Source organism: Alexandromys fortis, unplaced genomic scaffold (genome assembly GCF_014885135.2).
Source record: "Alexandromys fortis isolate MF-2015 unplaced genomic scaffold, M_Fortis_MF-2015_v1.1 scaffold_268, whole genome shotgun sequence".
Lineage (NCBI taxonomy): Eukaryota > Metazoa > Chordata > Mammalia > Rodentia > Cricetidae > Alexandromys > Alexandromys fortis.
This window is the reverse complement of record NW_026068141.1, coordinates 453,303-469,663: the sequence shown is the minus strand read 5'-3', so window position 1 is coordinate 469,663 and position 16,361 is coordinate 453,303. Positions and strand designations below refer to the sequence as shown.

Below are 16,361 nucleotides of genomic sequence, written 5' to 3'. Positions count from 1 at the left end.
TCAACATTAACCCATCTATTCCCTTGCTCATCATAGGCTCCTGTATAAGGAAGTGAATCAAGGAGTGCGCTGGGGAATTTTCTCTAACTCTCCTTTTTTCTCTAAATCTGATTCACTATGACGATTCCCTCGTAACATATCAACTTTAGCCGTTTCTGTATCATAATTAATAAAGTTTCCCAGGCTCATGTGGCGTGGGGCATACTTTATTTCCTCAAGGACTGCTTTAATGAACGGTGGGGCCGAGCCAAGGACGTACTTTGATTTCTTGGTAAGCGGTCAGCTAAAAACAGAAAAGATTAGAAATACAGAGAAAGATCATGCAGGGTGCCAGGAGGGCTCGCTCCCAAGGCCATCTCCAGATATGAGATCTGCCTACGGCATCAGGTCCTATCTTGACCACTGATTGCCAGGGGACCGCCTGGGGCTTCGCTCCAGGAAGCTCTAACCCCAATCCTTCAGCAGGCAAAAGCCAGCGCAGAGGCATTTTGTCACTACACGGCAGTCACTGCTGTGGACGTGGCAACTAAAGAGATGCGCACGGCTGTTTTAAATCTGCCCTGTAACCAGAAGGGCTTTGTGAGAGGAAGTTGAAAGCCGTTGTGACAACTGAGGTTCTAGTGAGCAAAGGTGCCTGCCTGAAAGCCCTATCAACTCCACAGGTTGTCTTCTGGCTGCCACAGATCTGCCGTGATGTGCACATGCACCTATACATACGAAACAAAATGTATTTCCTCTGATAATGACTACACAAAGATGCAGGAGTCTACTGTTAAGGTTTTTATTTTTAGCATCTGGCCCCCCCCAAAAGTCAACCAAATAGCCATTCACTGTGTCTTCTTGTCTTCTTGCCTCCTTCCTGCCTCAGAACCCTTAGTGTTCCCCCAGGATCCCTCTAAGAATGTTCACTCAGGACAGGAGAAATTCACCCAGCAACCAGATGGACCTCACTCACTTATCTGGCCAGGAATGGGCATGCGGATTCCTGAGAACCGAAGGAAGGTTTTCTGTGGAGTTGGAAGCAGCTCATCCTCTCCCTCCCCAAGGAAAACGTTTACAAAAAACGGATTTGTCTTTCCCTCAGCTTGCCGATGCACAGTTGAGAGCCCTAATGCCCACAGATACTTGACTACCATTCTGATGCTCAAAGCCAACAGAGCTGGTGGGAAACCTAAACCCACAGTGGCTTGAGTCAAACACCAAAAACTCTGAATTCTCACAGAGAGCTCCTGAGGCGACTTAGTTTGGGCTAGTTCTTCATCATGTACAGTCTAACACATCCTAGTCACCCCAGCACAGGGCAAGTTTGCTCCCACAATGCACGAGGATCTATGCATGTAATTTTCCACCACTTGCTAGAATCCTACATTGGGTTAAGGCAGAACCATGGATTTCCAGGAAGCAAGCTGGCTTTGTCCACAGCAACCTCCATCTCCCTGAAGGGAAGGCCCTGTCGTGTGTCACTGACCCTGGGGAAGTGTGAATAAGCAGCTACTCTCCCAGAGAGTGAGCCAACTCTGCAGGAGACCAGCAGAGTCCAACTTGATGAACCAAATGGGTTTATTGGGGTCACTTACAAGAGCAGAAATGACTTAGAGACAGCTAGCTGCATCATCAAAGCTCACCCCATGATGAGTGACAGTGTAGTAAGCTGGGCACCTGGAGCTCACAGAGCTTCAGCTCAACAGGCAGAGTTGTCTCTTCCAGACCTGGAATACTGAGCATCTCTGGGCAACCTGCTTTCTCTGAGCCTCCCAGCAGTCCTTAGCAGCTTAGGTAAACGTGGGGAGGGAGAGCCGTAATGGACAGGATTGGCTTCAGGGACTTCCTGAGGCTTTCATGTTGTTTACTTCTGGAGTTTAATGCCTGCAGCTTTGTGATTCCTTCCAAGATGAACTGTTTTAACTCTGGTCTGCTGTTCTGCTAAGCATTTTCAGGATGTTATGCTTGCCGGGTCAATTGCTTTGACTACCAAAAGCCACCCTTTGGAGGTAGGCAAGGCAAGGCAAGCCTCTTGGCACAGTGTTCAAAGCTCCTGTCCACTGCTTACTCCCAAGTTGCTCTGGCCACACGTCTGCCCCCCGAGTGCTCCATTCCCCCCCACAGCACCCCACCTTTGTTTCTCAACCCAGCTCCTCTTCCACTAGGAAAATTCCTCCTGTGGTGCCCTCATCACTCTGGCAATGACTCAGATTCTCTGGAGACAGGGCCCAAGGGAACCATGCTTCTAAAAAGCTCCCTGGACAGTTTCTGGGCCCAGCCAGAGTTGGAAACAACAGTGTAAATACAGACATCTCTCTCGCAGGCTTCCTACCATCCAAAGCTCACCCTGGGCTGTTCTATAGTCCACATACAGAAGTTCCCTCCCGTAACATGGAGTGGCATGGGCCAAGAGGAGGAAAAGTGGTCAGACAACTCCAGAAGGAAAGAGGGAGGGAACAGGCTCCGTCCTTGAGTTCCTTCCACTGGTCTGGCACCTCCAGGAGAAAAATTTTTGAAGCAGTTCGTGGGAGCGTCCAGGAGGGAGTTCTGATGCTCTGAAGACCAGCAGAGACTCAGGCCTAGAGGGACCACATTGGACACTAAGGAATACCTCCCCTGTGTTCCAAAGGTTGCAAACCTGGGCAGATCCAGGAGCCTCTCTGGCTACGGCAGTTGCCAAGGCAGAGATCTCACCAAAGAGTCTTGAGTAATAGAATAAACAGAAGGGACCAGCTGTAGAAAACAGATACAGGCAGACACCACAGGCGATGCCTCTATGATAACACACTTTGTCTGCTTCTTACTCTAGAGAATGTAGTTGGCTTTGAACTCTATCAAGGCCAGGCCTCCTAATGACAGTGAACAGGACAGGGGAGGCAAGACTCACATGCCCATTTGACTCAGAACATTCAAAGAATACGTATTTTCACCCTGCGTTCACAGCAGCATTGCACACAATAGTCAGAAGGTGGAAATAATCCACCATCCATGCTGGGTGAATGGATGAGGTACAGCCATGCAATGGAGTGGTGTTCACCCATCAGTGGTGATCAAAGCCTGATCTTAAAGCATAATTCTGAGTAAAATAAGCCAGACACAGACAATACATATTATGTGACCCCTCTTAGGTGAGGGATGCAGAACAGTCAACCTTATAAAGGCTGAAAGAACAGAGATTCCTGGGGTGATGAAAAAAGAGAAGGTGATAGTTTATTTATTTAATAAGCACTTAGAAGCAAGGGGTTGTAGTATATGACTTTAATCGCACCACTTGGGAAGCAAAGGTGGGTAGATCTCTATGAGTTCGAGGCCAGCCTGGTTTATAGAGGTCTATAGAGTTTCATGACACCCATGACTCCACAAAGAAACCCTGCTTTGAAAAAAAAGCAATATTGTTATAATTTATTATTACTGTTGCTACTGTCATTATTAATTACTAAGACTGAGGGCTATAAAAATGTTTGGTTTGGGGTGGAGAGACAGCTCAGCCGCTAAGAGAACTAGCTGCTCTTCAAGAGGACCCAGGTTAGAGTCCCAGCAGCCACACGGCAGCTCACCACTGTCTACAACTTCAGCGCCAGAATTAGAGTTCCTTTATCTCACTCACATGGTGCACACATATACATACAGGCCAAACACTCATACACATAAAACTAAAAATCCTTTTTAAACATTTATATATACATTATAGATCTGTGTAATATCACTGAATTATATGCCTATGACTGATTAAAATAAAATACTCTGTCATACTAAACTTGTTATACAAAAGGAAAAATAAAAAACAAAAAACTGGGCATGGTAGCACATACCTAGAATCTCAGTTTGGGGGAGGGTGAGAAGGATATTTGCAATTCAAATAAATGCCTCTCTGTATGCTGTCAATGTGTTTATTACGATTGGCTGATGGGGAGGCTGCTTTGGTGTATGGCAGGGCAGAGTGTGGCTGGGCAGGAAGTCCAGGCTGAGAGACAGGAAGAAAGAGGGTGGAGTCAGGGAGATGCCAACAGCTGCTGGAGGAATAAGATGCCAGCAGAGCATTACCGGTAAACCACGGGGCACATGGAGATATGCAGATTATTAGAAATGGGTTAATTTATATAGAGAGCTTGCCAGTAAGAAGCGAGTCATTGGCCAAGCAATTATAATTAATATTAAGATATTAAGCTTCCAAATGATTATTTCATAAGTGGCTGTGGGAACCTACAGACAGGACAGAGAAAAAGTTTGGCTACACTATACAACTTAGTGAGACCATTCCTCAAAATAAAATAGCACAGGGTTCAGGAAGGGGGAAGTGAAGTTGCTCAGAGGGTAAAGGCACCTGCAGCTCACATAGCAGAGANGAGAGAGAGAGAGAGAGAGAGAGAGAGAGAGAGAGAGAGAGAGAGAGAGAGAGAGAGAAGCAGGTTGGGAGTGTAGCTCACTGGCAGAGCAGTTATCTACATTGCACAGGATCTGGGGTTCAATTCCAAAAAAAGAAACAAACAAACAAAAAATGAACCATACCCTCAATTTAAAACAAATCAAAACGTTTCCTGTTTGGACCAGGCCTACCTAAAGCTTTGCAGACACTGTAGGACCAAGCAGTAAGCAGAACACGTCCACTCGGCCTCTTTCCTTCCCGCCCCTCTTGGTCAGCCTCTTGATTGCCGGCTTCTTATCCTGGTTAGTTTTTGTCTGCTAGAAACAACCCAGGAGCATCTGGGCGAGGGAACCTCAGCTGAGCAGTTACCTCTCCCAGTGGTCTGTAGGGAAGTCTGTGGCGACATTTCTTGATTAATGTTTGATGGGAGAGGCTCCAGCCCACTAGAGGTGGTGGTGCCTGAGTTGTATAAGCAAGGCTTGGGAAGCAGGCCAATAAGCAGCATTCCCCCATGGCCTCTTCTTCAGTTCCTGCCCTGACCTCCCTTCATGACAGGCTACAAATTAGGAGAGAAAAGAAGCCGTTTCCTCCTCGTTGCTTTTGGTCACTGTTTTTATCACAAGAGAAGGCAAGCTAGAGCACTCTGTGGTGTGCCATCAACTTCTCAAGGACCATTACACAAGGTGGCTGGAGTTCATCGGCTGGCTTACAGCCCCCGGAGGCCCCTACCTGGGCACCGCCAAATCATCAGGACTAGGAGCAGGTTCAGAGACTACTGTGTGGCTAGGGCCAAGGACTGAACAAAGCAGTGACATGCCTGGGGAGAACACACTTCAAAAAGCTTTTATTGAATTTAATTTCCAAAGCAGATACTTGAGGCAATTTTGTAAAGACCCTGAATTTTCCCAGGTCTGGTTTTGGCTACTGTAAAAAACACACACACACACACACATACACTACACACACTCACACACACACACACAGAATAACTTTCTGCTTGCTGTATGAGCTCTTTGGGAGATGGGAATTCTCAAAGGCACTGACTGGTGAGAGCGGTGGCTCTGGTCCTTACTCAGGCAGACAGCTCAGCCAAGGCCCTGTCCAAGGGATCCACCGACCAGTAGTTGTCATCCCAGCCGAGGAACCAGCCCACAAAGGATGGAGGCTCAAAGCCCTGCCTCACGACCGTGATGGGGGTCCGCCTGTCCCGATTAGCTGGGTCTGTCTCGATGTACCGCTTCGCTGCAGGCACACATGGAGAAGAAATCCAGTGATTCTTAGGGTCTCCTCCTCAGGGAGAGAGTTGGGGCTGCCAGAGAATGCGGTCTCGGCCCTACTGACCACCACCAATGCTTAAAGTAAAGACCTCATGTTGGACTGCCCTCAACACCGGAGTATATCATTTCCTCCTGCTGATTAAGATATTAAATGAAGCCAGTCCTAGAGTTCAGCCTCAAGATTAGTTACCAAGATTCTGCTTTCCCACACAGAGACCTTAACAATAAAATCCCTTCAACATCCTGGGACTTGAACATGGGCTTGCCTCTGTTCCGTTCCCCGGGAAATCCTCAGGCATTCTGAAGGGACACATTTATTTTTTCACACCTGCAATAGTTTAGACCTGGAACATCCCTCAAAGCCTGGGTCCTCAGTCTGGGGGAAGTGAGAACTCTAAGGGGTGGTGTCTTCTGCCCCTTGAGGTCCTTTAAGGTGGCAGTGAGACCCCACTCTTTTATCTCTGTTGGAAGTCGGATGGCTTTACTCTGAACACGCTCCCCACCACCTTAATACTTTGTTACAGTCTCAAAATTCACAGAGTCTGAATCCACCTGGGCTGAACCTTCCCAAATAACCCTTCTTCTTGATAAACTCATTGCCTCAGGCAGTTATAGAAAGCCTCTAGGGCATAGTCACCCCAAGCAGGGCTCCAGAGGGACAGACTATGAGCAGGAAGTCCCCACCCCAGGGATGCTAACTCCTAGAACAGCATCACCTACCTACAGCCACCCACAACCAAAGACCCCACCCACCACAAAGACCCCAACCCGCACAGCCAACTCCCACAGCCAAAGATACCACCACAGCTAAAGATCCCACCCCCACTAGAGAGCCTCCCATCCTCACCAGAGGTCAAGGCTTCTGTCTTTTCCTCTTCCTGTGAGTCCTTTCCAACCCAGACGAAGACCTGGAGGTGAGACATGAATGAAAATCCCATGAGATGTGCTGGTGACAGTCAATGCCATTCAAAAAACAAGGGCGGGAGAGGCGGAGATGAGCCAGAGGGCGTTGGATTGGCACAGCTTTTTTTGTTTTGGTGGAGTGGAAGAATGGGCTTTGGGGGAGACCCAGCAAGGAGAGAGGTTAGTTAATTGCTACTTAACCTCTTCGATCTAGCAAGTTTTCAATGCCACCTTTGAATCTCAAGTCTTATTGATAAAGAGAACGATAGAGATTTAGTGGTGAGGACAGAGCTGGTGCCTGCAAGAACAGAGTTCCCGCTAGGCTGAGGCATGAGCAGTCAGGTCACTGTCAGAGAAACAACCAACAACGGCAGAGCCACAGTTGCTGGCTGAAACAGCAGTAGAACAAGGTGCAGCCGCTGTGCCAAAGACAAAGACGCACAGGAGGACCTGGAGGCTGGGCCATCACCTTCACTAGGGTGCAGCTGAGAGGTGAGGCCCCTCTGGGGGGCAGGTCCAGTTCGCATCAGGCTGCACCCTTCCTCAAGTCTCCTCATCCCAGTCTGCTTCACTCAGAACCATTGCGACATAGGGGGCAGAGTTGGAAACCCCTCTTCATGAGTCACACCTTCAAAGGCGTGATTCACTCAACAAATGGGTGGACAGATGCTCTTAGCCATCCAACAAAGGCTACCCATCTCTGCGTCTTGACTAGTATATGTCTAAAGCTTGTAATAAAGAGTCCATGCCACCGTGAGCCTTACGACAAGTTTGGTCACACACAGAAACCTACTCTGGTTGTCTTTACACACCATCTATTTTTCTTTAAATCTTTGTGTGTATGCATGTGTGCATACTTGTGCCTCAGTGCACATGGGGAGGTCGGAGGACAACTTGGGTGTGGGTCCTCACCGTACACTTTGAGGTAGGATCTTCTTTTCACAGTGTTGTAACCAGACTAGCTGGCCTGTGAGCTTTTGGGGGATTCCATCTGGTTCCTCTATTCTCCTCTCGCCTCAGGGGCATGGGATTGTGGGCACACCTTATCACTCTCAGCTTTTCCTTGAAGTCTAGGGACCTGAACTCGGGTCCTCATACTTGTGCAGCAAGCGCTCTGTCTGCTGGTCCATCGCCCCAGTTCTGCATCTATTTTTATGCATCTCTCAAGATAATCACACTCAAGAGCAATTGTCACTGATCAATGGCAATCGATGTTGTCAGATACCTTAGACAAAAAATGTCAGGCTTGACTGCCTTTTCTTATTTATGAAACGTGTTCCTTAGAGAACTGGGAAAGCCTCTGAGCTGGGATGGGCCCTGTGTCCCTTTGGCTGTCTCAGGATTCCCAGCACTTAACATTTTGCCTGGAAGATGGAATTGCCAAGAAACATTGGCCAAGGACTGCCAATGAGATGCATAAGCAGGTGAAGTCACCAGCAACTTAGTCAACAATGACAGTCGAATGGCTCAAGCTGCAAACCACCATCTTCCCACTGGGCTGCCCCAAAGCCGCCCCATGGGAGAAAGACAGACTTTGTGTCCAGCCATTCTATAGCCTGGAGGATGCTGGGAGCAGGTACTTGACAGAAGGGGTTATTGAGCTGACGCTCCCATGGGAACAGACCTGAGGGGAGAGGAGGTCAACTTGGTGCAATCCTTCATTTCCAGCATCCCCTACAGAGCACTGTTCGGGTGCTCAGTTGATGCTGGGGGAATGAATGAATGCCGTCCATTCTGGGTCCTCCACAGCAGCCACCCTAGCAGATAACGTGAGAGATCCCAGAGCTGGGGAGTGATATCCCCAAGCCTCCAAATGAATGGGCTGCTGTGGCCTGCTGCACACTTCTGACACACTAAGTTCAACCTTCTTCATACAGACTTCAGGTCAGAATGCACAGTGCCTGAGGCTAAGGGGGACAGGGCAGGAAGCACGGTTATGCAGCCTGGGTTTCTAGGGGGCTTTACAGTTTCCAGTGGCCATGCACCTGCCAGGCAGGTCCCGCTGCTTCCATTTTATACATCTGAGGAAATGGAGGCTCAGAGAGAGCAGACGATGTGGTTTACAGCCATTCAGGACCTCCCTGGAAACACCTGGTGCGGTGTCTTTCTTTTTTTTGGGGGGGGGGCGGTTCAAGACAGGGTTTCTCTGTAGCTTTGGAGCCTGAACTGGAACTCCCTTTGTAGACCAGGCTGGCCTCGAACTCACAGAGATCCGCCTGCCTCTGCCTCCCAAGTGCTGGGATTATAGGCGTGTGCCACCACTGCCCGGCTGTGTCATTTTTTTTTGTTTGTTTGTTTTTTGTTTATTTGTTTTGTTTTTCGAGACAGAGTTTCTCTGTAGGTTTGGAGCCTGTCCTGGAACTAGCTCTTGTAGACCAGGCTGGTCTCGAACTCACAGAGATCCACCTGCCTCTGCCTCCCGAGTGCTGGGATTAAAGGTGTGAGCCACCACTGCCGGGCGCAGTTGTGTCTTTTATGCCCTCCTTGTTAAGAGTCCTGCTTCTCCCTCTACCTTGGCCTTCTCCTTCTCTCCTTAACTCACCTGGTCCCAGGTATCCAGGAGCATGACATCATCAGTAGCCAGGTCTTCCTGCATGAGCTCGCCGGGAACCTCTTCGATCTGTGAAAGGTCAGAGGAGGTCAAGCAAGAAGCGTCAGCTCCCATTGGTTCCCAGGATGAGTGCACAGAGCCAGTCCTGCCTTCAGGGGCCCTTCCCCTGCCACTGGGCCAGGCTGTGTCTCTAGGCTCTGAGGTTCATTGACCCCCAAACCCCACCTCAATCCCTAGGCACAAGCAAAGGTGTCACCGCCAGACTCACCACAAAGCGTCCGATCCTGTTGGAGCAGGCAAAGAGGCGAGGAGGATGGGCATCCATCTTCTTGTCCTTCAGCCTTGGGGATGTACGGTAGGTAGTCTTCCCACCCAGAGCCTCCCAGAAGCCATCTATGAAGGGAGATGGTGTCAGTTGCCAAGGAAACCATGGCCCCATGAGCACATCTCACCAGACCCCAGACCAAACTGTGCCCATATTCAACTGGCTGCTCTCCACTTTAAGACCCCAGGGGCTCAAGATTGAAGGGAATGGAAAGGCCTGGAGAGGGCAAGCTGGCATAAGGCTCATGACAGAGACAACAGTACCACAGAACGGGGCTAACTGTCTCCACTCTGCACACAGAGACCCAGAGACAGCGATTCACGTAATTCACAAAGCCTGGGAGTGATAAAGCCAGGGGGCAAACCTTTTCCAAGTCCAATCCCCAGGTTCTTTCTACAACACCTGCTCTATGTGTGGTCTGTTTGTGTGTGGCCATTGCTACAGGGACGGATCACAGTTCAACAGTGACACCTGCCACTCACTCCCACCAGTCACGTTTCAAGTACTCAAAAGCCACGCTGCCCATCAGCCACCAAAGTGGGGCTGGGAAAGAAGAACATGTGTCCTAACAGTGGTTTCTGCCGGGCAGATGCAGGCCAAGCAACCCTTCACTGCTTCCATGAGGTACCAAGAAGGAGGGGATGGGTTCTTAGTAGCAAAGACGACTAATGCTTTTCTCTCTGTAGCTCTAAGGGTAAGGAGAACCCCTCTGACACTGTCACCCCTTGTCAGCATCTCCGGGGTCCTCTTGGACCATCATGCCAAGTTCTCTCTCCTTTGGTGTCTGGAGACTACCCTGTCATTCACTGGCCACCGGGCTCATTTCATACTCCCGCTCCCATTTAACACCCACGAGGGTGAAGGCACCGGAGAAGGATGCAGACGGAAGAGGTGGGGCCCTGACTCCCACCTGGCTCTCTGCCTTCCTCCACCTGCACAGGCTGGGCTCGCAGCACCCTCAGCAGCTCCTGGGCCCCGGTCTTCTCTGCCTCGCTGGCTCCTGCACCCACCCACAGGTAGGCGGCTGACGGGGTTTTCAGCACGAAGGCATCATTGGAGTTCAGAGCGCCAGCCTTGGGCATCACCTGGAGGCAGGTGGGGCACACAGCACTCAGTCAGGAGCGAGGAAATGCAACCCAGCCCATCCTGACAGCCCAGGGACCCTGCAGCAAGTGGACCTCTTCCCTCACAGACGGACAGCACACAGCCTTTGGACACTGAGGGGTCAGGAGGGAAATCTTGCCCACCTTCCGGGACCTGACATTACCTCAACGGCCCTGGTGGCTCCAGAGCTGCTGGCTCGGACTTGGAAGAGACGGGTACTGGCAGGGGTTGTCTGCCCCCCATCTCGGGAGGTGCCACCCTTGTAGATGATCATGGGTTTCCCACCAAACAAGCTCATGAGGTGTGCAGGTTCCTTGCCTTGGACCACTCGGCTCTGGTGGAGAGAGAGGAGATCAGCTTTGCTTTTTCATAGTTTTTTAAATTTTATACATCAGTGTTTTGCCTGCATGTATATCTGTGTAAGGGTGTCCGATCCCCTGGAACTGGGGTTACAAACAGTTGTAAGCTGCTTTGTGGGTGCTGAGAATTGACCCTAGGTCCTCTGGAACAGCAATCAGTGCTCTTAACCACTGAGCCGTCTCTCCAGCCCTCCCCCCCCACACCCAACAGCTTTTCTCTGTGATTCTGGATCGTTCCCTTCAGAAAGGCTACCACATCTGGCTATGGATGGGAGAACTATGACCTGGCAGCACCAGAGCACTGAGTAGGGCGAGCTGGGGATGTTGGCACTGCCAAAGTCCCTGGTTGCTGCTGTCTTGGCTGTTTTCCCACCCACTGTCTCTGTGAAGCCTTGCCCTTCAGCCCCTGAGTCTGCTCCAAGAACCAGGGGACTCCAAGTTTGCAAATATGACCTTAAAAGGAAGAGCAGATTGTTTATGTACATTCTTCCAGAATGCTGATGTCAGTCCTAGACAAGTCAGGGAGTGGAGGGATGCAAGGAGCCCTCAGATCTGGAGGCTTTGCTGTACCCCACACAGCCCCAACCTCCACCACCTTCCTACTTAGAACTAAAGCAACACATGGGTTTCCTTGTCCTAACTGTGCCCTACAGGAACCCACCGTGTCATTCCTGCCCCACAGCCAAGGGAGGGAATGGAGACACTGCCCAGGAAAGACAGTGTCTATATACTGGATGCCGACACTAAGCCCAATACAGAGAAAACCCTGCATAAAATCTGTTCCATGGGTCGGTGAGCAGATAGATGGATGGCTGGGTGGATAAGCGGATGTATGGGTGGGTGAGTAAATGGACCAAAGGACAGATGGATGGACAGGTGGATGGGTGCATGGGGGGATGGATGGACAGGCAGATACATGGACGGATGGATGGATGGACAGATGAACGGATGGATGGATGGCGAGTGGGTGGATGGGTAGGTAGGTGTGTGCATAGGTAGATGGACGGACAGATGGGCAAACAGATGGATGGACGGATGGATGGACACACGGATGGATGGATGGATGGATGGATGGATGGATGGATGGATGGATGGACAGATGGAGAGATGGGCGGACAGATGGATGGATGGACGGACGGACGGACGGATGGACAGTTGGATGGACGAATGGATGATGGTGAGGGGGCAGATGCCTGGATGAGTGTGTGAATAATTAGGAAGATAAATGAGCAGAGCGACCAAGCCCTGACTGGAGCCCTAAGAGGCACTGTTCTGACTCACCTGGACAGGAGTTCCTCCCAGCTCCTCATCCAGCTGGGCACTCAGGATGGCGGACGCAGCGACCTCATCCTGGGTAGACTGGGCACCCTGCCTAGAAGAGGGAGAGAGACTCAGCCCTAGTTTACATAGAGCCCTGGGCCTCTTTCTTGCCCTCAGCTCCAGTAACCCATGAGTCTCCTTTTTGTAGAGATGGAGCAGTGGGGAGAACCAGCGACAACAGCATCCCCACCCTGCCCACCCCAGCTCAGCAGACTGTGTTCTTACGTAGTATCATAGGTCCTACTACAATAGGTAGACCTCCTTGTCCTAAATGTGCCTGCGGGAACCTCCCTGGGCCATCCCCTGATGGATAGCCATAAGAGGGTACTGGGACTCAAAAGCAAAATGTACCGAAGTGGTCAGGGCATCTCCCTGTATGCAAGATGGGCTGGAAACAGCAGGTGCGAGATGTGTCATCGGTAGGGAAAGACACCAGACACAGCCTCATGGGGACACCCTGAGACGGGAGCGTTACAGAGACTCACGGTCCCCTGCCTCCACTTGCCAAGGCTGGACCTTGTACCAGGCGCACACTGTAAGTCAAAAGCCTTCTTAAGAATTTTGTATCAACCGGGCGTGGTGGTGCACGCCTTTAATCCCAGCACTCGGGAGGCAGAGGCAGGCGGATCTCTGTGAGTCTGAGGCCAGCCTGGTCTATAAGAGCTAGTTCCAGGACAGGAACCAAAAAGCTATGGAGAAACCCTGTCTCAAAAATAAAAAATAAAATAAAAAAAAAGAATTTTGTATCAACAGGGCGTGGTGGCACATGCCTTTAATTCCAGTATTAAGAAGGCAGAGGCAGGTGGATCTCTGAGCTGTTCCAGGTAGCCAGGGCTTCATAAAGAAACCTTGTATCAAAAAAAAATCTGTATCATATGTTGAGCTTAGTGGTGCAGGCTTGGAGTCTCAGCTACTTGAGAGGCTGAGGCAGGAGGATTGCAAGTTCAAGGCCAGCGTGAGCAAATTAGTGAAACTCTGCCTCAAATAAAAAGTAAAGGGGTTCTGGACTTATATAGATCAGTGGTAGTGGCTTTTCTAGTACGCCCAAGAATCTGGGCTCAATCCCCATCATAATTTGTGTATTATCTAGTTTATAAGTGCAGCTGCTTTAGAAGTATGGGGCCTTTGAACTGAGCCTGGGTGCATGGTTCCTGAGCATCACTCTTCAGGGGGTTATGGTCATGAAGGAAAAGGGCAGATCCCAGGGGACTGACGGGACACAAGAAACGCCCTGTGGGGTCCTAGAGATGTCCCATGGGGTCTCAGTTAGGGCCTGGGCCAGAAAAGACAAGAATAGAGAGCCGGGGATACTGGAGCAGACACAGACGCTGGAGAGCTGGGGATACCTTACATATCCTTCCAGTGAACATGCAAAAAGGATAAATAAAAACTGCCAAGCTGTCAACAGGAAAGGATGGGACTTGGCGGACGGGTCGTCAGGGTACAGGTGGGACGAAATGTTCAGATTGACAACTTTGTGCTCTGCTCTGGGTTGGGAGCAATGGGATTATATGCTCTGCTTTAAAACAGTTACTAAAATAGTTGTTGTAATTGACATACATACTAATTCTACGTACTTATGTAGTACAGAATCATCTACAACTATCACAGTGGAAGCCAGCCTCTGGAGGGGACTTGGCATTGACTGGCAGGAGCTGCTGAATCGGTGTGTCTCTGTCCCTAAGCGCACGTCATATTCTGATGGCGAGAAGTTTAGAGTTGTGGGAGAGAAGGGGTCCCAGCAGGGTGTGGCTGTCTCAGCTCAGGCATCTGTATGTATCAAGACTCCCTCTGGTCATCTCGCCCTTTTCCTCTTGCCACCACAGTCAGGCACAGTCAGGTCCCCACGTGCTCCCGCTGACACCAGGAGGACAGCCCAGGCCCCTCACCAGTTGTAGATGATCTGTCCCTGGCGGCCGCCGTGGCGATAATTGTACAGAATGATGTAGCTGTCACCTCCATAGAACTGCCCATATGTGGCAGGGTCCACTGGTACCTTGTTGGAGCCTTCGATTCTCCAGATCTGCAGGGGTGGAGTTGGGGTCAGACTCTGTCACCTCGGGCTAGCTGGAGACCCCAGCATAGCGGACAGTATAGGTAACAGGACGCCACTCAGGTCCAAGAAAAGTCGGACAATTTACCCCACTCACAGGGCTCGTGAGAGGTGCGGCAGGGCTATGACCCAGGGTTCCTGCCCCAGCTCTTCTCACTTCCCCCTGAAAGACCCCTCAAGATAGCTCTAGATCAGAAGGCTGAGCCAGGCCTGAGTCAGACCTAAGCCCCACCTTTTGAGAGGGGCATCTCAGGGCCGGAGTTTTCTCACCTGAAACAGTTAAGGGGGAGTCCTCCAAGCCTAAACTCTAGTCATGCAGATGGCGTGATACCCCGTGCCAGCGTCAGCCACTAGCCAGCGGGATTGTTATTTCATCCCCAGCATTTCCATTCTCCCCATTGTTACTGAAGCACTAGGATTTTAGGGGTCATCTCACTCAACAGGGCCATAGTTGGTTGGCCTCGGAATGACCCCGGCAGGCGGATCTCTGCGGAGATCCGGTGACAAGACTTTTGTCATCGGGAGGCCCTGCAGTGACACCTGGTGGTCTAGTGGAGACACTGACCAAGTCCATTTTACAATGAGGGGCAGAGAAGTTGAGTGAGTGGGCTCGGGAGACTCAGCCAGGCTCAACTCTCTGTCTACTAAATACTTCCGCTGCCTCTGCCCCATCCTCTGCAATAACGAAAGCGAGCATCCACGACAGTAATGATGCCATGCAAAGACGACCCTGTAGTCTCGTCTGAGAAAGACAGTGGACACCAGCCTGAAACGGACTCTGAAAACACCCCCACCTGTACTAGTCCCAAGTGCCTCATTGTTTCTCCCTTAAACCATCACAGACGTCCCAGCTTCATGCTTCTGCCTCCTACCTATTTTTACAGCGTGTTTCTAAAGCACAGAACCAAATCTGTCATGCATCTACTAAAAACAAAAGAAAACTGAAAATACTGTATTACCGCCACACCCATGAAGGGCATCCACGGCCCCTCCTGAGGATGGGATCAGCACCATACTAGGAGAAGTCACACCTGGAATGTGCCCCTACACCGCAGCAACAAACCCACCCCAGCCACCTCATTCCCACTTTCCTTTCTGTGGTCCCACAAAATCCCCTGGGCTTCCTTTCAACTCTGAGAACAGATTTCAAGATTCTGCTGTGGCCGAGGTCACCTCCCCTCCCAACCAGGCACTCCTAGGCAAAAAGATGGGGCCGGGAGCCCAGCAAAGAGACCGGCACATAGTAGGTACCCAGGCAATATTTGTTGCCAACAAACAAACAAAAGTTACACAAATAAATCTCATCCACGGTGACTGTGGTGGAAAACAAGAAAGAAACCTCCTCAGGGAGGCGGAGGGTGGGGATATGAGCCACGGGGGCCTGGGAGGGAGGAGACAGAAAGGGAAGCAGCCAGCAAAAGCTGGCCCAGGCACAGAATCCTGCTCCTACCTGGGCCCAGCAGCAACTGAAGCCGGTAGGATGTCTAGGTCTGTTTGGTTTGGGTCTCCCTTACTCTGAGTTACTTGCTCAGCTCTGTATGTTACTCCCTCAAGGGGCACCTTGCTGACCTATCTCAGCTGCCTGCGAGGCTGAAGGCAAAGACAGTCACTGTCCGGAACCTGCGGTCATTGCAAGAGCAGCTTTCTCACCCGGCCCAGATATGCGGACCTCCTCAGACCTCCTGGCGAACCAGATCTGAGGTGCTGACTAGGCCACGCTCTGGCCAGGACTGCTTGCTTACACACACACCTCCAGCCCCTTCTCTCCCTCATGTCCGGGCTGTAAAGTTGGACTTGGGGGCCACGGGCCCCCCCATCTGCCCTCCTGGCAGAGCCAGGTCTTTGCTCTGCACCTGAGGCTCCATTACCTGCTTCTGGCCAGTGCCGTCGTCGTCCATGCCATGCTGCGCGGCCATGGCGGTGGAGGTGTGCAGTGTTGCGGCATCGAAAGGCACCCGCTCCACGTTGGCAATGTGGCTGGAGAGGTAGGCCAGGCCGGGGCCATCTGTCTGGTCTGGGTCCCGCCAGTTCTTAAAGAACTGCTTGAAGAGTGGGGTCTCTCCACCCTCTGGGAGAACAGAAACCTGCAAGGGGAGAGAACATGGCAAGACTGCCTAGCAA

At 51.0% G+C, this 16,361-nt stretch overlaps 1 protein-coding gene and 1 long non-coding RNA gene across 4 annotated transcripts in view; both read right to left on the bottom strand.

Moving 5' to 3' along the window:
* Window positions 1–3,167: 3,167 nt before the first annotated feature.
* Window positions 3,168–4,334, bottom strand: LOC126491236 (uncharacterized). The gene is made up of 2 exons (XR_007589344.1): window positions 3,795–4,334; window positions 3,168–3,355 (listed from the first exon to the last, which is right to left on the bottom strand). It is a non-coding gene; the product is annotated as an uncharacterized lncRNA (long non-coding RNA).
* Window positions 4,335–5,175: 841 nt separating this feature from the next.
* Gsn (gelsolin) overlaps window positions 5,176–16,361 on the bottom strand; it is a 53,683-nt gene continuing 42,497 nt past the window's right edge. For all 3 annotated transcript variants that reach the window (XM_050126747.1, XM_050126745.1, XM_050126746.1), the window contains 9 exons: window positions 16,109–16,324; window positions 14,077–14,210; window positions 12,149–12,239; window positions 10,672–10,842; window positions 10,315–10,489; window positions 9,348–9,472; window positions 9,071–9,148; window positions 6,473–6,533; window positions 5,176–5,590 (listed from right to left, as the gene is read on the bottom strand). In XM_050126747.1, the coding sequence (XP_049982704.1) occupies window positions 5,421–5,590; window positions 6,473–6,533; window positions 9,071–9,148; window positions 9,348–9,472; window positions 10,315–10,489; window positions 10,672–10,842; window positions 12,149–12,239; window positions 14,077–14,210; window positions 16,109–16,324 (1,221 nt within the window). In that variant the 3' untranslated portion in view covers window positions 5,176–5,420. The remainder of the gene's footprint in view (window positions 5,591–6,472; window positions 6,534–9,070; window positions 9,149–9,347; window positions 9,473–10,314; window positions 10,490–10,671; window positions 10,843–12,148; window positions 12,240–14,076; window positions 14,211–16,108; window positions 16,325–16,361) is intronic.